General features: G+C 46.8%; 1 protein-coding gene across 3 annotated transcripts in view; it reads right to left on the bottom strand.

The window, feature by feature from the left end:
• SUSD1 (sushi domain containing 1) overlaps nucleotides 1-22398 on the bottom strand; it is a 222483-nt gene extending 200085 nt beyond the window's left edge. The window contains exons 1-3 of one of the 3 annotated variants that reach the window (XM_029614451.1): nucleotides 21984-22398; nucleotides 10115-10228; nucleotides 2185-2307 (exon numbers count right to left, since the gene is read on the bottom strand). In XM_029614451.1, the coding sequence (XP_029470311.1) occupies nucleotides 2185-2307; nucleotides 10115-10228; nucleotides 21984-22071 (325 nt within the window). In that variant the 5' untranslated portion in view covers nucleotides 22072-22398. The remainder of the gene's footprint in view (nucleotides 1-2184; nucleotides 2308-10114; nucleotides 10229-21983) is intronic. The other 2 variants (XM_029614437.1, XM_029614445.1) reach the window with 2 other exon arrangements.
• Nucleotides 22399-27069: the final 4671 nt, after the last annotated feature.

Below are 27069 nucleotides of genomic sequence, written 5' to 3'. Positions count from 1 at the left end.
ATTGGAGCTCAAAGTTCATTCCGCACTGGTTCAGAATACTCCTGCATTCTTTAGGGTCCCTGAGGTAGCGGGGAGACAGTGGTAGGTGTGGAATGTGTCTCGAGAGATGAGCCAGTTCCAGTGGTGGCAGGACCACAGGAGGTGGAACCGGTATTGGCAGTGGGGGGCTGCTTGGCATCCATCCTTATTGCAAGTCCCTCAAGCACTCCAGTCACCAGATCCAGGATCCCTTGCTGCTGTTAGATGCATTGTCAAGTTCCGAAATAGCCTGGAGGGCAGCCAGGTCCACTGGGTCCATAGCCTCAGCAATCTTGTAAGGGTAGTGGACTCTTGTGCTGTGGCGAGGTTGGCTCAACCTAGTAGGTAACTCACCATGCTGACAGCTGGTGATTGCACCCTGGGCTGGGACAGAGCTGGGGCTTCACCTGTACCAGCCCCGCAGGTTGAGCCCTTGGGTTCCAGAGACCGGCAGGATTTAGACGATGGTCCCACAGAACAAAGACAAGGAGAGAGTCCAGGGCCAAGCCAAAAGTTAGGGCAGGCAGTGAACAGAGGATCAGGGCAGGAAGTGAGCAGAGCATAATCCAGGTCCAGAGCAGAGGTTGGAGGCAGGTAGCAGGCAAGAGAGAAATCCACGTCCAAGGCAGAGGTCAATACCGGGAAGCAGATCGAGACAGAGAGGACCAGGAAGACAGGACACGGACTATGGCAAGGCAGATGGACAACAAGGCAAGGAGCAAGGGAAGACAACGAGGCAAGGCACAGGAAAGACACAGGAGAAGCACACACACTGCTAGGCAGGGGAACTGTTACTGAGGCAAAATCCCATTGCTGGGATCATCCTTAAATAAACCAGCAGGACTGACATCATGAAGAAGCACCAGAGTTCCCGCCGTGGGACCTTGATAAGCAGTGTAGGGGCACATGCCTAAGAAGGGAGCCAGTGGCGGCATTCCAATGACAGCGTGGGAGCCGAAAGGAGTCTTGGCGTCCAGTGACTGGGCCTCCCCACAGCTAGCCAAACGTTGCATATGCTATAATATAAACATCGATAGCACAAGTGTATTTTCGGTTTTATGTGTACATTTTACAGGTGCAAAAAAAATGGTGGTCTAGGTGTATTCTGGGTCGGAGTCAAGAAGTACACAAGGTAGTTGCAATTTTATAAGAGATATACACATATAAATTATCACTTATTTGTATGCTTTTACACCTGACTGACTAGCATAAGCAAAATCGGACTTGTCTATTGTCTGCAGTTTTTGGGTGAGAGGTCTGGGTAAATTGGTGGGAGTTCAGGGTGAAGAGCTAGAGGGTCTATGTGAACTGGGGAAGGACTGCATGAATTGGCGGAGGTATTGGCAAATTGTTGATTTCAAGTACCCACACAAGTATTTCTAAAACAGTATAAAATACCTACCTCCACATATAAATCAGGGTTATCATCAAACAGTATAAAATACCTGCCTCCACATATAAATCAGGGTTATTATCCATAGATGTTATATTTTTTCACACCCAAATTATGCACGCATATGTTTATAAAATAGGTAGAGAAAATATGCATTTTCTTGCATTGGTGTTGTTCACGCAATCTAAGAGATACATGCGTTCTTTCAGAGCAGAACTACTTGGAATTTTATAAACTGGGCAGCTCCTGCACAAGCAAATGAAGTATTATGAATAGGTTTGAAAGTTAGACTCTAAGAGGTTGATATTCAGCACCACTTAGCCAGATACATTGTGACTTATCAGACTAAGTGACAGTGTTTGAATATCCAACTGTTTTCAGTGGCTACCACTTAGCCAGATAACTATTTATCTGGCTACCTGTTAGCCGGCTATATGATGGGCAGGACGGGGGCATAATGGTAAGTAGCAACATTGAGACATCTGCCTAAGTCAGCCAGATAAGTTAGACCTGCAATAGCAGATCTAAAGTCAGCCAGAGACACTTATCCAGCTAACAAAGGTTATCTGGGCATACTCAATGGCGTGGCCATGGAAGGAATATCCTGGCTAAGGATGCTAGATAAGTTTATCTGACTAACTTTCCTAGCCAGCTGGTGTTTGAATACCTACCTGTAAGTGCTTAGGTTCCTTTTTAAAGATTTTCACTGGTTCAACAACAAAAATGGTAAAACTGTTACAAATATGTACAGTGACTACAGTAATTTAACTTACCCTGACAGAAAGTCCTTCCATTTCCAACAAATCCATAATTGCAGATACAGACATTTTTGCCGTCCTTTTGCTGACATGTGGCGTTCTTATGGCACGTGGTACATACGTCAACCTGTAACGTGGCTATTTGGACAAGAAGTTTTAAGATTGTGACATTTTTAATCAATTTAGCTATCCATTTCCTGCTTTAGGAAATAACATATACTGACAATTGTGCAACAAGTAATGTATACTGCATTATTGCTTTTGATCTTATTTATTTATCTATATAAAATTTTATATACCGTCATTTACAAGGTTCCATCACAACGGTTTACAAAAATACAAGATAATAGACATAAGATCAATAATACAAATAAAATCAATAAAAAGGCAATTAAGAGCTAATACAGTATGCATAAAATCAATAATAAAACAGTAAAAGGCTAATTATTGAAGCTGAAATACAATCACAATTGCTTAACTTGGTCACAGTTATTGATACATCGGGCAAAAAGGTCAGACTTTAAAAGTTGGGAAGAGGTTACCAGCAGGTAAACACATGGGCTCAATTCACCCTTTTCAGCAGCAATTTTCAAAACTATACAGGGCCGGTACCCAGTCTGTAAGTACTTTTTCACCACGGTTTTTGCACCAATGCTCAAAAAGAAAGTTTGCACATGCTTTCCAGGGATGTGCACAAAAAACAATTTTGTTTTATTTCATTTTTTTCATTTTGCTTCTTTTTTATTCAGATTTCATTTGATTGATGTTTCTTTCAGTTTGCTTTGTTTTTTCCAATGAAAATCACATGAACAGAAAATGTGAAAAACAAAAAAACATAAGAGAAAGAGGCTAGGTTCCCTTGTTGCCCTGCCAAATCTCCTTCCACAACTGCAGAAATTAAACTTCAGCCTCTGCTGTAGCCACTAATGCCCCCACCCCCCAAGCACAGAAAATATGGAATTCTATTCCTTACGCGGATTAACCAGAGTTGTTTACCAGTAACAGGTGTTCTCCTAGGACAGCAGGATGTTAGTCTTCACACATGGGTGACATCATCAGGTGAAGCCCGGCACAGAAAGCTTCTGTCAAAGTTTCTAGAACTTTGACTGGCACAATGAGCATGCCCAACATGCCTTAATCAATGCGTCCACATGAGGTCCCTCTTCAGTCTCATAACACAGAATTATGAAAAAATAAAACAACAACATAGCAGAAAACCCAACTCCATGGGGTGGTGAGTGGGTTTCGTGAGGACTAACATCCTGCTGTCCTAGAAGAACACCTGTTACAGGTAAGCAACTCTGCTTTCTCTTAGGACAAGCAGGATGGTAGACCTCGCACATGGGTGAATCCCTAGCTACAGGCTGTCTCCTAAAACAAAGGGACCTACAGACACCTAACCAAGTGCCAATGGGCACAACAACACCGGTGCTGTTGGTAACAAAGAGAGACAGCCTGAACCAGAAAAAAGGGTCCTAGGCAGGACAAGCTGGGTTTACAACTGAAAGAGATTCCTGAGGATGGACTGACCGAATCTACTGTCACGTCGGCCATCCCTATCCAGACAATAGTGAGAAGCAAACATGTGGAGGGAAATCCACATCGCAGCCTAGCAAATCTCCTCCATAGGAATTGCCCACAAGTGGGCCACCAAAGTCACCATAACTCTGACAGAATGAGCCTTGACATGACCCTCAAGCTGCAGTCCTGCCTGCGTATAACAGAGAGATGCAATCTGCTACCCAACTGGACAGTGTCTGCGTGTCAACGGCAACTCCCAATCTATTCCTGTCAAGAGAGATGAAGAGATGAATTGCCTATGACCTTCTGCCCACTCCAGATAGAAGGCTTACAATCCAGACTGTGCAAGGCCTGCTCGCCTTGGTGCGAGTGAGGCTTGGGAAAGAAGGTAGGGAGGAAGACTGACTGGTTAAGATGAAACTCAGTCACCACCTTGGGCAGGAACATAGGGTACGTGCAGAGAACCACCCAGTCACGAAAGAACTTCATGTATGGAGGCTAAGTCACCAATGTCTGAAACTCACTGATTCTGTGCGCTGAAGTGTCTGCCACCAAAAAGATGACCTTCCAGGTCAGGTATTTCAGGTCCAAGGAGTTCAGCAGTTTGAAAGGAGCCTTCAACAGCTGAGCCAACACCACACTGAGGTCCCAAGACACAGCGGGAGGTTTCAACTGAATCAGGCCTTGCATAATACATCCCACTAAAGGCTGCATGGAAATGGGTTAACCATCCACACCCTGGTGGTAAGCTCCGATCGTGCTCAAGTGCACCCTAATGGTGTTGGTTTTCAACCCAGACTCCGAGAGGTGGAAGAGGTAATCAAGCAGTTTGTGAGTGGAGCAAGAAAAGAGTTCCAGGCCATGTTGCTCACACCACACCGAAAACCTCCTCCGCTTCAGCCCATAAGACTTCCTAGTGGAAGGCTTTCTGAAAGCCACCAGGACCCATCTGAGAAGTCAAAGGGCCACGGAATCAACCTCTTAACATGCAGGCTGTAAGAGACAGGGTCTGGAGGCTGGGATACCGCAGCCTGCCCTGATCCTGAGTGATGAGGTCTGGGGAAGTCCCCAGGCTGATTGGTTCCTGGAGGGAGAGATCCCGCAGGAGCGGGAACCAGACCTGCCTTGACCAATGAGGGGCTATGAGGATCATAGTTTCCTGGTCCTAGCAAAGCTTCAAGAGAGTCCTCATCACTAGAGGGATCGGAGGATAGGCATACAGGAGGCCCTGGCCCCAGTTGCAGGCAAAGGCAACCGAGGCCAGAGCATGGTCTGACCTGTACAGGGAGCAAAACTGAGCCACCTTGCTGCTGCAAGGGGATGCAAACAGATCCATGTCCGTGGTTCCCCAGAGATGAAAGATCCGATCCACCACCACCTGGCTCAGGAACCACTTGTGGGGCTTGAAGGCTCGACTCAATCGGTACACTATCACATTATCCATTCCGGCCGGGTACATAGCTCAAAGCACCAGATCTGGACCACTTCCTGACACAGGAGGAACGATCTTGTGCCCCCCTGTTTGTTGATATACCACATCACGACCTGGTTGTCAGTCTGGATCAGGACCATCTTGCCGGCTAGCTGATCTTTGAAAGCCCAGAAAACATACCTGATCACCCAGAGTTCCAGGAAGCTGATTTGACTTTGTGTTTCCTGGGTGGACCACAGGCCTTGAGTGTGGAGCCCTTCCACATGGGCTCCCCAACCCAGGTTGGACGCATTTGTGGTGAGGACAACCTGAACAGGGGGAGATTGAAATGATACCCCTCACTTCAAATCTGACAGGTTCCCCCACCAGGGCAAAGAGTCCCGGAGAGACAGCATAACCCGGATGTGGACCCTGGGTGGCCGGATTCCATGGGGACCTCAGGGTCCATTAGATCCTGTGCATGTGCAAGCGCGCAAAGGGAGTAACATGGATGGTGGTGGCCTTGTGCCCTAATAGCCTTGCATTTGCCTCGCGGAGACCAGCTGGCTCCACTGTACTATCCCCGCAAGGGACACCAAGGTCAACGCCCTGCCATGGGGTAGAAAAGCTTTCGCCTGAGCCGTGTCCAGCAGGGCTCTGATGAAGTCCAGCTGAGGTGAAAATTGAGATAAAATTCTTTTTCACTCAACGCACAATAAAGCTCTGGAATTTGTTGCCAGAGGATGTGGTTAGTGCAGTTAGTGTAGCTGGGTTCAAAAAAGGTTTGGATAAGTTCTTGGAGGAGAAGTCCATTAATGGCTATTAATCAAGTTTACTTAGGGAATAGCCACTGCTATTAATTGCATCAGTAGCATGGGATCTTCTTAGTGTTTGGGTAATTGCCAGGTTCTTGTGGCCTGGTTTGGCCTCTGTTGGAAACAGGATGCTGGGTTTGATGGACCCTTGGTCTGACCCAGCATGGCAATTTCTTATGTTCTTATGTTATTATGTGACAGGCTCAGATGAGAAAATGAACCCCACGATTCCAGCACCCAGATGGTCAAGCGCAGGGAACACGTCACTCCCACCTGGGCAGTGCTTTTGACCAGCCAATCGACCAGGTAGGGGAAAACCTGCACGTCCAACCTGTGTAGGTGTGCCTCTACCATGGCCAGGCACTTGGTAAAGACGCGTGGTGCAGAGGCCAGACCGAACGGTAACACCCTGTACTGAAAGTGGTATTTGCCCACCACAAACCTGAAATACTTACTGTGACCTCAGAAGATCTCGATGTGGGTATAGGCGTCTTTCAAATCGAGGAAACACAGCTAGTTCCCTTTTTGCAGGAGGGGAATCAAGGTGCCTAGATAGCCCATCTTGAACCTTTCTCTTTTTAGAAATCTGTTCAAGGCCCTCAGATCCAGGATGGGACGGAAACCCCCAGTATTCTTTTGAATCAGAAAATACTGGGAGTAGAAACACCGTCCCCATTGTCCTGGTGGAACAGGCTTACTAAGGTGGAGAGCTCCACCAAGAGGATCTCCTGACAAGCTGTTGGCCCCCCAAAAAGGGTTCGGAGGAGAATCTGGCAGATCACCAACAGATTCAGCCTCTTTTCCAGTCATACAATGGACAGAACCCACTGGTCTGAGGTGACCCCCGGTCCATCGATCAGCGAAAAGTCATAGTCAACCTCCTACCAGGGGATCTCTCTTCACAGGGACGGGCGGCTGGCTGTTGCTCCCTCCCCTCCAGTCAAAACTCCATAGTGGGGCTTGGCTAGGGTGCTGGTTGTGGCTTGGGAGCTCTCTGTTGTTGGGAGTGGCCCAGAGAGCTCACCCTCCTCTATGGGTGGGAGCGAGACACAGGCGGGTAATACTTCCACTGGAAAGAGCGCCTTGGGCCTTGCTGCACCGACCTCCTGGCCAAAGACAGCAGGTCAGAAATACTGGCGGAAAGGTGCTGGAGGGTCTCATGGTGGTCTCGAAACTGAGCCACCGCATCTCTCATCTTATCGCCAAAGAGATTTTCGCCAGTGCAGGAGACCCTCCTGCATCTCAGGCCAGAGGTCCAAGGCCCGAAGCCAAGCAATCCTGCGGGTGCCAATCCCAGCAGCTGCAACTCTTGACACCATCTCAAATGCATTGTAGGTGGAGCGCACCTCATGCTCCCGCACTGAAGACCCTGATGCGCAACCGCCAGCAAAGCCTCTTGCTGCTATTGGGGCAATCGGTAAGCCACCTCCTGAACCTGCTTCCAGAGGTTACAGGAGTACTGAGTCATATAGAGCTGGTAGGAGGCATTCTGGGCTATCAGCATGTCGCCCTGAAAGACCTTCTTACCCAGCACATCCAGCGCCCCATTTTCCCTCCGCAGGGGAGCCGAGGCATGGGTCCAGAAGCACTTGGCCTTCTTAAGTGCAGACTCGACCACAACCGACCGGTGGGGGAGCTGATGTTTCTCCAAGCCAGTGGCATGCTGGACCAGGTACACCCCCATCTGTCTTCCTATTTACAGGCGGCACCGTGAGGGGATGTTCTCAAATTTTCAGGAGCAGCTCCCTGAAGATTTTGTGGACTGGGACAGCCAGTGTCTCCTTTGGAGCATTCACAAACTGGAGGACCTCCAGCAACTTGTGCCTGGCATCCTCCTCCGTCATCAGCTGGAATGGAATGGCTTCCGCCATGGCTCTCACAAATCCTGCAAAGGTTACGTCCTCGGGCGGGGACCTCAGTCTTTCCTCTGGGGGAGACGGGTCCAAGGGAAGGCCCTCGGAATCCTCCGAGTAAGAATTGGAGCTGTTGTCTCCCCAGGGGTCATAAGGGGCATCTGACCTCACTGAAATCAGCCAGGGAGGAAGGCCTAGGTGTGCCTGAGGTCTAGGCACTGCAGGCACTGACTGACCCAAAGGCGATGATGGTCAAAGGGTAGACCAGGTAGGGCCGGCCGGGGAGCAGGAGGGCGCAGCAGCGCCGCTGGCCTCGAAGGGCTTTCCTCATCTGAGGAGCCATGAACAAGGACGGCATCGAGCTGAGAGAGCAACAGTGCCCCACAAGGCATCGATGGCTCACAGGGCACCAGAGCCAGCTGAGTAGGGAGGATGGCGAGGAGGACATTGAGGCGCTCCAACAGTGGCTCCAGCAGGCACATCATGTCACCAGTGCCAGCAGAAGCACCAGCTCGATGCCCAGCAGAGCTTGATCCACCGCCAGCTGCACCCTATGCTTCACAGCTCCTCCTCGAAGGTTACTGATGACAGGACCAGCTGAGAGGAAGGAGGGGTGACACGATCTTCCGTGGAGCCTCGAGGAAAGTCAGTACCCCGCACCAGAATTGGTGGAGACCACCTCAGAGCCCTGGCATCGATGAAGAGTACAACATCCTCACCTCAGGGGCATTACAGCAAGAACTTCTGCCAGCCCGAGCCCGGTTCCCTGCTTCAACGGCAACTGGTGTCGATACTTTTGTGACTTCTCATAGTGCTCAGCCCGGTCTTTCCCCAGTGCCAAGGTGAAAGGGGAAGATCCAGAAACCCTCGACCTAGAAGCGACCAAGAAGGGCCATTCCCCAGCCCCCCTGCTCCTCCGGTGTTACTGGTGGAGAGTCCGATGGTGAGGGATCGGTGCCCATCGATTCCCCACGGACCTTTGGTGTCGAAGACACTGACGTCAAAGGCTCAGGCCTCCTAAGAGCCAAAAGGTTTCTCCATCTTGTCGAGGCGGGTCCGCCGGTCCTTGGGGGTCATCTGATCACAAAGCCAGCACCCCCAAACATAGTGGGATGCCCCCAGGCAGAAGATTCACACATCATGTGGATCCATGATGGACACAGTCCAAGGGCACTGAGGGCACTGACAAAAATCTGATGACGCCATATCGAAAAATCAAGGCCAGCGAATGGTTGATGGCCTGCAAACCCCTGGACACTGCTATGGGGAACCAACCGCGCAACGAAGATTTACTGCACCGCAGGACTGACTAAGGAATGGGGAACCGAGAGGGACCCAGTGCAGGAAAAAAGGCAAAAATTTGCCGAAAAGTGGATGTTTTCCAGAAGAAAAGAGCATGAGTTCCAATACCACGAGATGACAGCTCTGCAGAAAAAGAGAGACCGAAGAGGGACCCCACGTAAATGCTTGGATTAAGGCATGCTCAGTATACCAGTCAAAGTTCTAGAAACTTTGACAGACGTTTCCGTGCCGGGCTCCATCTGATGATGTCACGTAGGTGTGAGGACTACCATTTTGCTTGTCCTAGGAGAACGTAGCTTACCCCATCCATGGGGTTCTGGTAGTCCAATTGGGGTAGAAGCGATCCCCAGGCACTCATGCTCCATTGGGTCCTGACTTCAAAATGGTGCCAGACAGCCTCAGGTCCAGCTGGCATTATTTTAAATACAGGACTCAGGGCAGTAGCAGCTGGAGATCTATGTGTGTGTGTGTGTGGGGGGGGGGGGGGGGGGGCAGAAATGAGGAGTAAGAATGGAATTCCCTTTTTTTTTTTTTTTTTTACTTTCTGCACACTGGGTTTTGTTTGTGGCGGCAGCAGCATTGGCATTCTGAAACGAAAAGAAAAACCCAACAAATGTTATTGGGTTTTTATTTTCATTTTCTTTTCTAACAAAGCGAAACAATGTTGTGTTTTTTTGTGCTTTTCATTTTGTCAGAAAACGACTGCACAGCCCCAGTACTTTCCCTTTTAAAACTACTCAAAGAGAAAAATACCTTCTTTTCCTGTAGTTACTTTTTCTAGCAGAAGTAGCACACCTGAGAACACTTCCAGAGCGTGGACAGAGCTGTGTGTGTCGTGGAACAAAACACATACTTTTACCCGCATGCAGGGTGGGCAATTATGAAACAGCCCTTTTACCCCAGTAAATGGCTTTGAAAATTGCCCTCTTTGTATCCAGAAAGGAGGCTGAGGTGAACAGCTTTTCTAACAGGCCAAAGAATACTTGTTATTCAAAGCTGGAGCAGAGGCTGCACCAGAAGCTGACTATGGTAAAAATGAGCACCTTCAGGCCTGCCTTGCTTCAAGTCACAGAATGCATCCGCTGCCTCATTCCCCAACGCACGAACCTCGTTATCCCATGCTGGAAATGCAAAGTTACTCCGATGAAAGTGGCCCTCTATAGAAAAAGGTGAGGAAACCGGGATGAGCACGCTTGGGCCATGCTGCCAGCGCAATCTAAAGACAAAGAAGCCAAAAATGCCTGCCCACACAGCTTTCTCCACACTGCCTCATTTGCATGCTTTTTGAAATGCTTAATTTGTTTATGGTATCACAGGATCGAACAGATATATAAACAAAATAAATAAAAAGGGCTTATTATAGGGCAAACATTACCATCAGGGATTTGGGAAGGTGCTGAAATCTGTGAAAGTTTAACCTGCATGCAAACCCCCCCATCCCTGGTCAACATTGCATGAAAAGCCATTCTGATCATGAAGTGTTAGCATTACCACCCTTTTCCGAGAGATGGACTGAAAAGAAGCAGCACACCACTTTTCCAAGGCTAGGGTAGCCCAGACAGTTCAGAGATGCCTGAACAGTGCAAGAGAGAATTAGAAAAGTAGGGGCAAAGTGAAAAGGTGCCCTCTCTGCACACCCTGAAGAACCTTTAACAAAGAAGCTCCTCATAACGAGGACAACGACGACCAGTGCCGGCCGGGTAACATCGGAGATACTCTTAGCATCAGCTATAGCATAACAGCATTTACACCTCATACACCTTCCAAAGAGAGTCTTAGGTGAAATAATGGCACACTATGGACCCCGGTTTACCAAGGTTTCTCCCTGCAGCAGTCTTTCCCAACCAGCAAGCCTTTAGACCTGATTGGGTGCCCGGCTCTACTCTCAGCAACAAGAATTATCCCAGTATATTTTAAAACGCTCCTGCTAGCTGAGCCTGTTGACAACCCCCCCCCCCCCCCCCCCCCCCCCCCCATCATCTGCAAAGAAAAATATAAAAATTAAAATGATTTCTCGGCGCAGCCCTCCCCGGTAAATGCAATTTAAAAACAGGTCTCCTTTTTCCCCCAACCCTAACAACCTCACCCATCCAGTACCTGTTAGAAAACGTGGAGGGAGTGTTTAAAATTTAGAAGGGGAAACCATGCTCGTATAAAATACTGAATTAACACAAGGAGGGACATTTTCAAACAATCTGCATAGGCTAAAGTCTGCAAATTCTCACTTTAGCCAGAATTTTCAGAGTGAGTGCAGTACCCTCTGCACCATAAACAGACAAAGCTGAACCCTCTCAAGAGCAGGCGCAGCTGAGCGCATGTAGATTTACACACGCATAAATGCTTTCCCTCACCACCAGTTCCGCCCCCTGGAAGGCCTATTTACTGTGCATGCAAAAGTGCACACAGAGTCGTGTTCCGCATGCACTTTCACATTCATACACCCCAAACTGATTTTCAAAATGGGCTTCTGCACGTAAATCCTTTTGAAAATTACCCCCCACCCCCAAATGATCAAGAGAAGGAAATACCATATTCATATCGAAAGAGATAAGAGCATACTTCCCCCCACCATCAGTCTCAATCTGAATTTCACTGATCACTGCAAGCAATGCAGATTTGGTACCATGTCCTTGACAAAAGTCTGATTGTCTGGGACGAAAACCATTTATTTTTCTTCCACATAACCTTGAATTTGCTGAAATACTTTCTTTGTTTCATCACCTTAGCAATGAAAGGTAAATCTGAAAGACCGGAATTCAAGCCCTCTTAGAACCGTGAACCTTTGCATCTTTTGGGATAGATGGGGGGTTAAACCCTGTCCCAAGCCATTAATGATAATAGAGCAAAGATATGCGGCAAGACTTAGCTCCTGATTCTTAAACCAGCCTAGAGGGAAGAACATCCAATAGCTGGTAAAATTCTCCCTAAACCTAGCTCTGAAATGTTAATAAATGTATAATATTTACTGAATCAGCTAATTTTACAATCTCTGATTCAGGCTGATGGAATTGCAAATTCTTTTTGAAGATTTTATTGTCAAAATGAATTACAAGCAAATCTGCTGTTAAACCCTCAGATTCTCCTTCAGATAGATCATTTTTTTCTGTTTGATAAATCTGACAGAATTTTAAAAAGCTGCCTAGGATGATTCTCTGCCACCAGGGCCAGTGCAAGGGGATTTGGCGCCCTAGGCGAGCCTTCTCCCTTGCGCCCCCCCACCCCGTCTCAGCCCCGATTCCTACCTCATTCTCGATCACGCCCGTTGACTGTGTGGTTTTCCGGTCACAAGCAGGTTGGGCACTGCTTGCGGCCCGCCAAATCTCCACTCCTCTTTGCCACCGCTTGCGGCCCCATATGGCTCGCACCCAGTGGAGCACCAAGGGTCTCCGGCACCCAGGGGCCAATGCATTTGTGTGACTCTCCAGCATCGCCCCCTTAATCCTTCTTGTACTAATGCTTAAGGTCACAGAAAATCAGTGGCATCTCTAGACAGAAGAATTGTTGGGGGGGGGGGGAGAACCAAAATGACATTTCTTCATCACACCCACCTCTATAGCATGGATCATGCTTTCAAATTGGTTATTAAAAAAAGTGTTAATAAAAAAGTCCAAAGGCTCTTCTGGGTAACTTTAAAAAGCTGGCCAGTTTCACACTATAAAATTATTTGATAGCCTCATTCAACTAATTCTACAGGGCTATGAGAGTGAAGTCAGGAATATATAGGAAGGAACAGAATGTCAATACAAATCCTGCATCTTCAGTTCTCTAACTCTGTGCATCCACTGAAATTCCCCTAAACAATGGAGCTTGGATGTTTCCCTTACAGTTCGTCATACTAAAAGATATTTTCAAATTCTGGTGTCACCTCACAGTAACAGCAGCACAAACACCTTCCACTGCCAGGCACATTGTGAACTAACACAAAACCCCGCAAAAAAGACACTCAAAATCTATACTGCAATCCCATCGTAACATAACAGTAATAACACCAAGGACTCAAACAACAATAACCCTACCTTTGAAAAAGCAAGGGTAAATATTACACTGGGTCCTAGAATACCAATACACCACCTACTGAGGAAACAAAACAAACCCGATTGCTAATGATCCCTATACAGACACTATATGCAAGCAGAATCTCTCATCATGGTCACACATACTGAGCAGAGATAGACCTCTCATCAAATACAGAATAAAGCCACAAACTATAAACAGAAATGTGCAGACAAAAACTGAACTGTAAAACGCATCACGCCAGACTCTATACAGTGTAACAATGGAAAAACAAAAATTTCACCATTCCTTGTGAAACAAATCAATAATATAAAGATATATAAATCATTAATCATAATTATAAAACCATACAAATAAGATAATTTCAAAACAGCTGATGAATAGAATATCCAATAATTAAAGATTAATGCAAATTTTGAAAGCTTTACCAAACACCAATAAAATATTTCAAACAGCAGACATCACATACTACCCAATAATTAAAATGGTAGTCAATCAAGAAAAATGAACTTAAAAAGCCACCTTTACTTACCCTCTCCAGCAGTTCTCCTACTCCTTTCCCTTGCAGGCCATACCAGAAGCAGCAGTAGCTGCTGAAGCTGTCCTCACAGTCCTCTTCCTTAGGGACCAAAACCAGTCTCTTCTCTCTCTCTCACACACACACACACACAAGTCACACCCTCAGGACCAGTTTCTGTCTCTCACACATCACTCATCTCCCCAACCAGTCTCTCTCTCTCTCTCTCACTCACTCACACACACACATACCAGTCACCTCTCTGGCCAGTCTCTCTCAATCACACAATGCTCTCGCTCTCTCTTACTAACACACAGGCTTTCAATCACACACATGCTCTCTCTATTTCACTTACACACAAGCTCTCAATCACACACGTTCTCACTTACAAACAGGCTCAATCACACACATGCCCTCTCTCACAGCCACAAGCCAGCCAAAAACATGCTCCATCTCTCTTGCACACACACACTGACACACACAAGCACCCTCCCTGACTCACATATACACCACACACATACAGAAGCACTCTCCCTGTCTCACATACACATTATACTCACAGAAGCACCTTGCTTTCAGACTTACAGCATTTTTCACTTTTACTAAAAGTGAAGGTGATACTCCCAACCATTAAATAAGAAAACCACATTCCTATCAGAAGGCAAAATGACACCCTTCCTTCAGGTTCTGTCCTCCCAAGGGACAGCCACCTACACCTTCTCTTGTTTTATGCTTTCAGGCAATAAAGCAAGTGTGTTTCTTCAAACTATCAGTCGTATGATTATTCATGTGGGAGATATAGAACAGAAAGACATCCTTAGTGAGCTTCCCTTTTAAATGGAAGACTCCAGTCTTAGTCATTTAAAAATATACATTTTCTAAAGGCTTAAAAAATAAAAGCAAAACAGTTTCAGATTGGAACTATTCTAGTCTTCATGCTTAAATTATGCTTCAAAAAAAACCAACAAAACCCCACCTGGCATCAGTATCTTAAATTTGTGATTTTGCTGAGATGAACATTTTAAATACTTTAATTTTTTTTTTACTTTAGTATTTGTCTCTACCCACTTTAGTATTTGTCTCTACCCACTTTGTTAAATTTTATTTTCCAGCAGAGGGATTCTTAAAATTTAGTAATTTCATCTTTCATCCAACTTTTCAACAAAATCAGCACAAAAGTTGAGGTATATGTATTATCACACTTCATTTTTTTAAACTGGCAGATTCCTTTCTCACATACACATCACATACACACACACACAGAAGCTCCATTCCTTTCTTACATATACATCACATCACATATACACACACACACACACACAGAAAGAATATCGGCGCAGCCGGTCTAGCTGATCACGTGGCTGAAGAAAGGAAGATCGGTGCAGCCGGAGACCAGCCGCCGAGACTTAAGGGGCGCCGCGGCAGGCAGCCATCCCCCGACTCTCCCTGCCTCCCCCCCCCCCCGGTGGTCCAGCAGAGGGCCCGGGAGCGATCTGCCATACCTGGGGCCTCGGCTGCCACTAAGCAAAATGGCGCCGGTGGCCTTCAGCCCCTGTCACATGGTAGGGGCTAAATGTCACCGGCGCCATTTTGCTTAGTGGCAGTGGAGGCCCCGGGAGCGGCAGATTGCTCCCGGGACCTCCGCTGGACCACTAGGGGGGCGTCGGGAGGGTGGCACTGGGGGGGGAGGCAGGGAGAGTCGGAGGGCTGGCTGCCTGCCGCAGCGCCCCCTAAATCTCAATGCTTGGTCTCCATCTAGGCGAGTCAAAGGCTGGCAGAATTTTGAAAGGGCACTTTTTGCCCTTTCAAAATTCTGCTGCCTGCCGCGGCGCCCCCTAAGTCTCGGCGCCCTAGGCACAGGCCTAGCTCGCCTAGTGGTTCCGCCGGCCCTGGTGAGGGGATCAATAGAAGGGAGAGTTGGGGAGGTGTAGGGTTGGGACACAGAACTGGAGGGGAAGAAGGAGAGATGAAATCTAGATATGAGTTTATAGTGAGACAGAAAAAGAGAGAAATGGAGAAAATGGGATGAAGGGAAGGATCAACATCAGATAGTGCAGAAGAACGGAAGATAGGAGGAAGAAGAAACAAAAAATGGAAAAGAAACCCTGGGAAACGAATTAGGAGACCAACAAGAAGAATTCAGAAAAAAAGAGATGAAGAACAAAGTGATTAGTAATATGTTGAGACAACAAAGATAGAACAAAAATATTTTTAGTCTAGTGAATGAAATACATCAATTTTGGGAATGCATGTCTCACGATATCTTTGGTATTTTTCACAATATTTGCATTTCAATTTCTTTTTCTCCGGTATTACACTGCATGCACAGTCTGGCTTCTTGGGGTTTCCAGTACAGTTTTTGTTTACATGTTTTTATTTCTAAGTTGTGGTCACCTATTCTGTATTTATGGAGGGTCTGTCTGTGAAAGACATCATCATGGATTAAAGGCACGCACTCCTTTTTAACCCCTACTGTTTAACAAAGTAGAGATTACTAATCTGCTAAGTAGAGGTTACGGGTAGGTTCTGGTAGAGGTAAAGGATTACATCCATACAGACTTAAGGGACCAAGTTCACACTTATGCCCATTTATAGATTAAAAATAATAGTGTAACATTTTAAATTTTAAAATATTAAACAGTCTTCTCGTTCATAGTGTCATGTATAGGGTGAAGGCAACTTTTTGTTTGGCCATAGATGCCAAATTGCATAGCAATGGCACCAGATAAGGGTAAACTGGCTGAAATAGTTATTTTGATTTTCAGACGGTATTTGATAAAATACCTCATGAGAAATAACTCACAAAACTAAAAAGTCATGGGATAGGATAAAGTGCCTTATTAAGTACATACTCCATCCCGCTTAACTTGCATATAAACCTACCTCTCCCCTTGCCTACCTAATTCCCCTCCCCTCTGATTTTGTAGATAATCCTGTTCAGTAAGTACCCTCTGCTACATAACTGACTGTATATAAACCTGGTATATAATCCATTGTATATAAACCTGGTGTATAAACCTTGTATTTAATCCCTTTCAGACCAATACAGTACAGTGTGCTCCATCGGAGCGCATTGTTAGCCCGCGATTGGCCACGCATTTTTGATGTGCTATTCTTACCCCTTATACAGTAAGGGGTAATAGCGCGTCAAAAATGAGCAGCCAACCTCCCTCCGAAACTAATAGCGCCCGCAACATGCAAATGCATGTTGATGGTCCTATTAGTTATTCCCACGCAATACAGAAAGTAAAATGTGCAGCCAAGCCGCACATTTTACTTTCAGAAATTAATGCCTGCTCAAAGGCTGGCATTAATTTCTGCCGGCACCAGGAAAGTGTACAGAAAAGCAGAAAAAAATGCTTTTCTGTACACCCTCTGACTTAATATCATAGCGATATTAAGTCGGAGACCCCAAAATTTAAAAAAAATTTAAACATTTTTTAAAAAAAATTTTTAAATCGTCCGGCGGCCCGCGGGTCGGAAGACATATGCTCAATTATGCCGGCGTCCGTTTTACGAACCTGTGGCTGTCAGCGGGTTTGAGAACAGATGCCGGCAAAATTGAGTGTCGGCTGTCAAACCCACTGACAGCCGCCGCTCCTTTTACCGCGGGCCCTCATTTAAATACTGGATCGCGTGCCCAGGAGAGTGGGCGCTCGCCTCGGAGCGCCGGCTCTCCCGCCAATTTTACTGTATCGGCCTGTTTGTTATATAACCCATTGTATATAATCCACTGTACCATGAGGCCAACAGTTGATCTGACCTCCTTTTCCCTCTAATTAATCGAATTATGTCCTAGTGAGTCATTTCCTACCGTATACCACTTTATCTCAATCTATTTCCGATTCCTCCCACTTCCAAGTTATTTCACCCTGTTCATTGTAACTTTGCCTCTGCTTCCGTGTTAAGTTACCCGAGTTCCATGTAAACAGATATGATATTTATATATAGAAAAGTTTTAAATAAATAAATAACATAAGACTTGCCTTACTGGTCAAACCAGAGGTCCATCAAGCCCAGTATCCTGTTTTTCAACAGTAGCCAATACAGGTCACAAGTATCTGACAGGCTCCCAAAAGGCTGTTAGATTCCATGCTGCTTATCCCATGGATAAGCAGTGGATTTCTCCAAAGTCCACCTTAATAATGGTTTATAGACTTTTCCTCCAATGAAACCCTCAGCTCAGCATGTAGCAGAGGACAAAAAAGCAAATAGAATATTAGGAATTATTTGGAAAGGATAGAGTAGTGTGTAAAGCATGGGGTGGATGTCAGCCCTTGGTGCTGCGGTGTAGATGAAGCAGCCTCATAGGCAAACCTGTAAGGACTATGCCGGCAGCTGGCGAAAGCATCCAGTAGTGGGACAGACCGGAGCTTCATCTATACCGGCCACCATCCCCACAGGTTGAGCCTTTGAGCTCTGGTGACCAGTAGGTTTTAGATAGGTCCCTAGGGTGGTGGATAGGGAAAGAGTTGAAAGGTACGTTGGGGGTCAGAGTTGGCAACAGACAGATGGAAATGGAGGCAGGCTAAGGTCAGGGCAGGAAGCAGACAAGAGTGGTCAAGTCTAGGCAAGAGGTCAGGTCAAGGCGGCAGGCAAAATGTGGTCAGGTCCAGGCAAGAGGACAGAATCCGGAAATCCTGCCAAGGGTGGACAGAAATACACTGAAGACACTGGATGAGACAGACAAGGAAGGCTGGACTAGGCAGGCAAGGCTGGACAACCCTGGAGAAGACAAGGGAGGCTGGACGAGATGGGCTCGGAAATAGATGGGCTGGACGAGATGGAATCGGAAATAGATGGGCTGGACGAGATGGAATCGGAAATAGATGGGCTGGACGAGATAGAATCGGAAATAGATGGGCTGGAGAAGACATGGAAGGCTAAATGAGGCAGGCAAGGCTGGACAAGGCAAGGCTAATGAACACAAGACAAAGCAGGAGAAGATGACACTGAAGACACAGGAACTCGGGAACACTAGCAACACACACTGCAAGACATGAGACCTGTTGCTGAGGCGAGGGTGACCTGTCTGTTGAGCCCTTAAGGAGGGAGAGCTGGTCAACAGAGGACATAGCAGGGATTTTCCCGGCAAGGGCCCTTTAAGGGCTGACACCGCATGTGCCATAGGAGGGACCAGGTCACGAGGCGGCATGACTGAGCAGCGGTCGGGGCCTTCCGGCAGCCAGCCAGAATGAAATTTGACTGGCTGGAGGTACCCCAGGGCAGGTTTGGGAACCACTGGGATAGAGAAAAAAGTGAAGAATATCACAGTGCCACCATATAAATCTATAGTGTGACCACATCAAGCATTGTGTGCTGTTTTCGTCGGTCCATCTAAAAAATGATTGAGAATTACAAATGGGATAGAGATTGGCAACAAAGATGATAAAGGGGATGGAACGGCTCCCTTATGAAGAAAGGCTCACAGGCTAAGGCTTTTCAACTTGGAGAAGAGATGACTGAATGGAGGGATATGACAGACAGAGTATAAAATCATGAGTAATATGGAACAAGTTAGTAGAAAATAGTTATTTACCCTTTCAAATAATACTAGTACTGGGGGCCATCTCATGAAATCTATTGGTAGCAAACTTAAAACTAATTTAAGAAAGTATTCTTTCAGCCAACACACAATTATGCTATGGAATGTATTGCTGGACGATGTGGTTAAGGTTAATAGTGTAGCTGGGCTTAAAAAGTGTTTGGACATTAACAATTATTAGCAAGTCAGACGTGGGGCTCGTCATCACTTACTTCTGGGCCTGAGCTGCAAGAAATGAACTTCCCCATTAAGATCTGTCAGGTACTTGCTAGGGACCCGGAATAGCCACTGAAGGAGCCAAGACGCTGGGCTGGATGGACCACTGGTCTGACCCAACATGGCACTTCTTATGTTCTTATCTCAAAGCACTATAGTAAATACAATGCCTGTAAATACAGAGCAAAGTCTCATCATGTTTATTTTCATACAGCATGACGACAGTTCAGACTCCATCCCAAATGCAATTAGCATACTGTCAAACACTTTTTTAAACTGCCCCCAGGTAATTGCCAGAGTCCGGAAACATAAGACTGTAGCATAAATTGTAAGTACTTGGAAACAACTTGCTTCAAAGATTCTGCTCAGGAACGGCGCAAAGCGCTGTTTATACAACGCCTCTAATATTAGAGCACGTTGGCACTTGGCGGCACCCCTCCTTGGCCCCTTGGGAGGTCAAAATGCAAATAAGCAGCACAGTCACGCAGCACAATATCGGGCTGCAACCCAGTAGAGGGAAAAAAGAGAGAAAAATACGGCCAAAATATGACTTTTTCTAGATGTTTGCACTGCAAACAGGCCGCTGGCCCTATAAACACATAATGTGCACTGCACCGCTGTGGCCTTTGTCCTGTGCTGCTCCCCAAAATGGCTGCTGCCATGTGCTGCCATCCCAGCATACCAAGACATGCACTTCAAACAGGCCGCTGGCCCTTTAAACACACAATGTGTACTGCTGTGGCCTTTGTTCTTTTAGGACGCTAGTAATTATAATGTAAATGATACCTCATACAACAGAGGGGGGGGGGGAATCGGTATATGCTATATATGCGATATATGAGATGGCTATTTAATAATCTCAGATGGCTATTTAATAATACCTTTAAACATATATTGCTAATGCTTAAAATACCAAACATATCTACATATGCAAATACCCATTACACCAGGACCCTTGGCCTTAAAAGAATAAACAGGCCACTAGCCTTTTTAGCTGCCCTAAATACTGATTAGTAATGTAACAGGGGACATTACCATGGGGCCACTGGCCCTATAACAAAACACCTCTAGCTGAAATAAATTTAAGTACATATGGCCCTTTGCAAGGGGCAACAGCAATTTAAAATTACCTGGCTTTAACATAACCTGGTTGAATGGTAGACATATATATTGCCACTAGTCTTTAATTACCCGATTCTATATAGAATTAAATACCTCACGAGCAAGCTGCAGGCTCCAGCTAAAGCGGAAGTAAGGAGGAAAGAACACCACGCCTGGCTACCTGATTTCGAAAGTGAAACTAAAGGGAAAAATTCTGCCGGCTGTGCTTAGTGGACTGGCTGCACCCCATGCTGTGCCCAGCAGAAAGAAAGGGAGTGCCCTGTTTTTCCAACCCTGATTCAGGAAAGACTGAGCCCTAACACAAAAGGAAAAAGCTGAAATGCTGTACCGATTGCTCCCAGCCCTGCCGTGCCTGCCAGGAACATTATTTATTTATTTATTTATTTATTTAAGGCTTTTATATATCGATGTTCCTGTACTAGTGCATATCACGTCGGTTTACATAGAACCAAAGTTGGAAATTACATCAAACAAGAGGGTACAGATAACAGGGCTAACGTCGTATGAACTTATAGATAAAGCAGCGAACAACTTTAAAATAAAATTTAATGATTATAAATATAAGTATAAATATACAAAAAATAAATAAACATAAACATTCAACAAACTTGACTTGAAAAGCACGAATGCATTATAAAATACAGCTAGCGGGGGAAATAATGAGATTAACTTATAAGATGAAATGGTTACGGCGTCTGACATCTCGCATCATCCTGAATCTGACCCTGAGGGAGAGACCTTTAAGTGAAGGCTTTTGTGAAAAGCCAAGTTTTGAGCTTCTTTTTGAACTTCCCACTACATTAACCTTTACAATGCTGAAATGCTGCCTAAGCTCCTGAAACGTATTCAATGTTGCTTCTGCAGAACTCCCCCCCACCCCTCCCCTCCTGAGTCTTAAGCTTCCTCCTTCACATGAACTGCAAAAACGCTACAATTGTTTCTAATGCTGCCCCAGCCTGGCAGAAAAATGCAGAGCCCCAGCTGTACCGGTTGCTCCCAAATGCACAGCCCCAGCATGGGCCTGGCCAGCACAGAACCTCAGCCACCTGAACCGCAAAACGCTACTATGTTTTCAATGTTGCACAAGGGAAGATGAAGCCCTGCTGATGAAGCTGCTCTGTGCCTGGCCGAAAAGGGAGGGCTGCCCACGCTGGCTCTCCCTTTTCTACCCGCCCGCCCTGCCTACCTTGCCTTCCACGCCCCCATTGTGTCCTGCTTCCTTAGCTTTGAGTCGCAGGCTCTAAATGCAAATAAGCAGCACAGTCACGCAGCACAATATCGGGCTGCAAAACAGTAGAGGGGAAAAAAAAAAGAGAGAAAAATATGGCCAAAATATGACTTTTTCTAGATTTTTTGGGAGAGGAAATAATGTAACCGCAGCTGAACAGCAACAAAATAAGGCAAACCCGGAAGAAGTGGCAGGGAGGCTGGATTGTGCCTCTTCCTCGTGTGTTTACGGTCGCCTTACATTGCCAAGGATGACGGGGAAGGTACTCACCGCGCAGCCCCCGGAAGGATCCCTGCAGGAGCAGCAGCAGCAGCGTGGCCGAGCCCAGGCTCCGCGGGACCGGAGAGTGTCCTTCCATCAGCACCGCCGCCTGCGCCGGAGTCCTTTTGAATTACTTTGGGAAGCGGTTTCGCAAAACTCTTCTGCCCCCACCCCCCAGCCCCACACACGCTGTTTCAGAGAGCGGAGGGGGCGGGGAGGGGGAGTGTGGTGGAGAAGCGAGGAGCCAGCACGGCTGGGGCTCCCCCCCCCTGTTTCACCAGACCCGGCCCAGCAGCAGTCCAGGGCAGCTCTGCTGGTGCCTGGCAATGCGCAGCTCATATTTACTGGCTTCAGCCACAAGCAGCAGATTACTGCTGGGGGAGGTGGAACAAGGAAGCACGCCAGCAGCAATGGGGAAGGGTTAAGGAGGCCCTTCCATGTTCCCCCCTCTCTCACTAGCCCTCCGCCCTGGGTGGAGGAACCCTCTTTACCAAAACATTTTTTTGGAAGACCTGTTCTCTTTCCTCCCAAATACCTCTATTCCAGCTATGCAGTTTTCTAATACGGAAGAAAGGTTCCTTATGCTTTCTTAACCGAACATAAGAAGTGCCCTGCTGGGTCAGAGCAAGGTGCATGAAGTCCAGCATCCTGTCTCCTACGGTGGCCAGTCCCAGGGCACAAGTACTCGGCCAGTCCCCTAAAGTAGACCTGCCTCCTGTTACTTCCAGGGACAACAAAAGCTTTCTTTAGGCCGCCCGGCTAGTAATGCTATATAATATTAAATATTAGGGACCCAAATTATCGCATCTGCAAGATGAACTGCTGCGAAGGAAAACAGACACCACAAAAAAGTCAAATCAACGCATCAAACTGAGCTTTCCTTCAGAACATAAATCCCTTCTCTATGGGCCACACATGTAAACAATGTTTTGAACTGGGGGCCCAAGACGCTTTATGATTATGAAACTTGTACAAATCTTTATGATTTGTTAATACTCTCTTTCAGAAAACAAGTTTCCCAACCTTTGGTGTGTCCGGTTTGGTATTTTGCTCTGTTTCTTCCTCTCCCTCTGCTTTCTCATCCTGTATTCCAGGTCTCCCTGCTTCATTATTATTATTTTTTTTGTCTGACTTTTGTTAGTTCATCTTCCTTTTCCGTTGCTTTTTTTTTTTTTTTTAATTGTCTTTTTCTTTAGGTATATTCTTTTTCTCCGTTGTCTCTCTTCTTTCTTTGTTCTCTAACTGTACCTCTTTCTCCTCAACCCCTTGCAGTACACCTTGTCCAACAACCAGCATGTGAGGTACACAAACTCTAGGAACCACCAGATCTTTACAGGGAGGACTAGGCCCACTGAGGGGTAAGGGGGCAATTGGCAGATGAGGATTCTGGGGGTTTTTTGTTGGGTTCAATTTGGTGTTTATTGCAAATTAATTTGGGGAAATTTTGTGTTATGTATTATTAATTTGTATTTATGTATTGTAAACTACTTTGAACAATTTATTCAGGAAGGTGGTATTGAAATATTTTTAATAAAAATATATAAATCACTTCATTACGAACATGTGCAAATAAGAAACCACAGCAAGTATTGCTTGTGAACATGGTGTGATTTTTGTATTTTAGGCTTCGGGGAGGACCATTTGCAAGTAGTGTTGCCTGGGTAACACAGCAGTCATCTGGGTGAACTTAGCAGGCCCAACTACTGTAATATCCTAAGTCAGTCCCTGAAGCTTGGAGAGGAATGTCATGCTAGCTTCTGCCAGAAATGTCAGAAAATATTTTATTTTGTGTTTATTGATAATTACCTATATTCAGTGTAGTCAATAATCAATAGGCCATAAGAAGCATTAATACCCATATGCCTTTTCTCCTTTAAAAACTATAGCACTAGACAAAGCCCCTGCTGGATACATTCCAGCCCCCCCTTTACAGACCTTGAGAAGAGCTGCTTGAAGCTAACTTCTTATCTCAGTGTCCGGTTGTAAAAGAAGAGAGGGTTTTCACAAGTTAGTCAAACTTTTGATTAAACATTTGGTTCTCAGGAAGAGCTTTGAAAAAAATGAATCTTTATCTGTCTAGTTGAAAGGGGCCCCCTTTCAATTTAATTAAAATGCACATGAAGCTTCCTAGGATAGAAAGGAATAGAGATGTGGTTCGTTTATCACGAATTAGGCAAGTTCAAAGAGGGGGAGGGGCACATTTTATTTTTTTAAATAAAAAACCACCCCAAGCATTAAAATGTACTGTAATACAACACCCCCCCCCCATCCCGATCCCTCCCCAAGACTTACTAACATTCCTGGTGGTCTGCCGGGGTCCCGCGAGGGATTTCTCCCTCTGTGCTGTCGGGCTTTCTGGCCTGCCTCGCATCAAAATGGCGCCGATAGCCTTTGACCTACTATGTCACAGAAGGTACCGGTGCCATTGGTCAACCCCTGTCACATGGCAATCGGCGCCATCTTGTGCTCCTACCATGTGACGGGGCTGACCAATGGCACCGGTAGCCCCTGTGACATAGTAAGGGCAAAGGCTATTGGCGCCATTTTGATTACTGGCAGCCGACGGCCCGAGTACAGGAGATCGCTCCCGGACCCCCGCTGGACCACCAGGGACTTTTGGCAAGCCTGCAATAGCTAGCAATAGCTAGCCTGCGATAGCTAGCGAAGGTAGCGCACGCCTGCGCTACCTACATCGGGGCAGAGTCGGGCCCGGAAGAGGAGGAGTCGGGGCGTCACTGGGGCCGACTCTGCGAGGACGGCGCGGACAGTGAAAAGGTAAGGGCCTTTTCGCTGCCTATTTTGTGCCCAATAACTACACCTTCCATGATGTAGTTATTGGGCACAATGCCGGCAGCGATCGCACTGCGGAGGTGCAATCGCTGCCGGCTAGCGCAGGACCGCCCCCCCCCCCCCCCCCCCCATTTCGGCCCCCCGCCCCTCATTACCGCATTTTTCTAAAGTACCACAGGCCTGCCATACTTTAGAAAATGAGGCCCAAAGAGCGGGACTGCTTCAGATTTCTGGTAGATATTATTTTCATTCTTAGCACATGAGAACCTGTATTCAACTAATTGCTATTGTTTCTAAATTGGCAGATCTATTAGAAATGCATTAGATAAATAATTGTTGTGTTCCGCTCCCACGGCCATCCGCGGGCGCGGCCCCCTACCTCCTCCAACGACCAGGGCAGCGTCGGGACCGACTGCCCTGCTCCGAGCTCCGCGCAGCGGCACGGGCCTTCGGGCTGGCCGCCGGGATCAGAGCCGTCCCTGCTCCTCCCGCGCAGCCACTGCTGCCTCTCCTCCGCGGCCCGGATCCAAGATGGCCACTGCCATGCTTGGACGTGAGGCCACGCCCCCTTTTCAGAGTTAAAGGGACCTCGCCCCTTTAATTGCCTGCAGCTGGTTCTTACCTCTAGGGCCAGAGGAAGTATATAAGGAGACTTCCTCTGACCATTCCTCGACTTGGCACCGTCCTTCAACGCTGTCTAGGCTGCTTGCTTTGGTGAGTTCCCTGCGCTTGGACGCTGGTTCCTCTTTTGTCTTGGTGTTCCTGGTTCCTGACTTTGGATTGGCTTACGGTGATTCTCTGGTTCCTGACTTCAGATTGGCAAGTGGTGATTCTCTGGTTCCTGACTTCGGATCGGCAAGCAGTGACTCTCTGGTACACGACCTCGGACTGGTGAGCGTGATCCTCCGGCACTCGACCCAGGACTCCTTCAAGACTACCATCTCCAAGGGCCCACCTACGTCCCAGCGGCCCGGGTCCCTACGGGCTCCTCCCGGGGGGACCGCAGACCACCAGTGGTGAAGACCTTCCTTCTGCTCATCTCCTTGTCCATCTCCACAGTAGCTTCTGTCTTCAGTGCCAAGGGTCAGCTGCTCTCCTCCTCTGTCCTGCCTTGCCACCCGACGAGAGAACCTACGGATCCTCCGCAAGGTGTAACATCCCCTCGTCGGCCCAAGGGTCCACATACCTGAGCATAACAGATTGCTAAGTCCATGGACCCGGCAGAGGCATCTGCCTGCCAGGCCATTCCCGGAATGGCCCAGCGACTGAAGGAGCAACAACAGACCCTCGATGCCCTGGTATCTGCGGTACAGGGCCTGACCCAGCGCCTCGAGGCATTAGGGCCCATGAACCCTATGCTGTCGTCTCCGCCTGGGGCTCAAGGAGGCCGTCCTACTCAGCCGCACACCGTCCAGGCCTCCGGGGGCCACCCGGGACAAGGAAGCCCCACTCAACTCCCGGCACCCTCTCGATACGCCGGAGATGCAATATACCACCAAAACAGAGAGGGAAATAGAATATAATCCTATTACCATAAATTCATTCAAAGCAAGAGACAATATCATCAGCATATGCTCAAGAAATTGTAATCTGCTGTCTCTCGCCCGCAATGGGCCACAGGCAGTAGTCAGCCTTCTGAGCAGTTTTTTATTTAATCATTTATTGTCTCTAGCTCCAACTAATGCAGAAATTTTTTTTTAATTTTAATTTTTAAAGTGCTTATATTATTTATTATAGCATCTTCTAATGCAAAGTGTAAATAAGTCAAATAACCATTAAAATGAATACTTAGCCGAACTGAACCGACCCAGTATTTTATAAGATATGCGCGTATCTTATAAAATCCGGCGTACTTTTGTTTGCGTCTGGTGCGCGAACAAAAGTACGCGCTTGCGCTTTTTTATAAAATGTACCCCTCTATGTTTATTACCGTGTTTTAAGGAGTCTAATATTTGGACATCATATGTACGATCCAAAAATCTAAAAAATTGTGAGTCCATCTTTCTTGGCAGATAAAAAGAAAAATACCACCAATACTATTAGTGGCAAGAGCCCTAAAGGACATCATAAATGTGGAAAATGCTCCTTTTGTTCAATCATGTTGCAAGGAGAGGTTTTTGTCAATCCGACCGATTCAAAGAAATATTTTCTAAGAGATTTTACTAACCGAAACTCTGGATTTGTGGTCCATGTTTTACATTGTCCATGTAAGTTGTTATATGTTGGCAAAACGAATAGACCATTATGGTTTAGACTTGCAGAACATAAAAGTTGCCTTAAAACAATGAAAATTGAAGCACCGTTG

Source organism: Rhinatrema bivittatum, chromosome 1 (assembly GCF_901001135.1).
Source record: "Rhinatrema bivittatum chromosome 1, aRhiBiv1.1, whole genome shotgun sequence".
NCBI classification, from domain to species: Eukaryota; Metazoa; Chordata; class Amphibia; order Gymnophiona; family Rhinatrematidae; genus Rhinatrema; species Rhinatrema bivittatum.
Note: the sequence above shows the minus strand (reverse complement) of the source record. Positions and strands in the feature narration are given on the sequence as shown.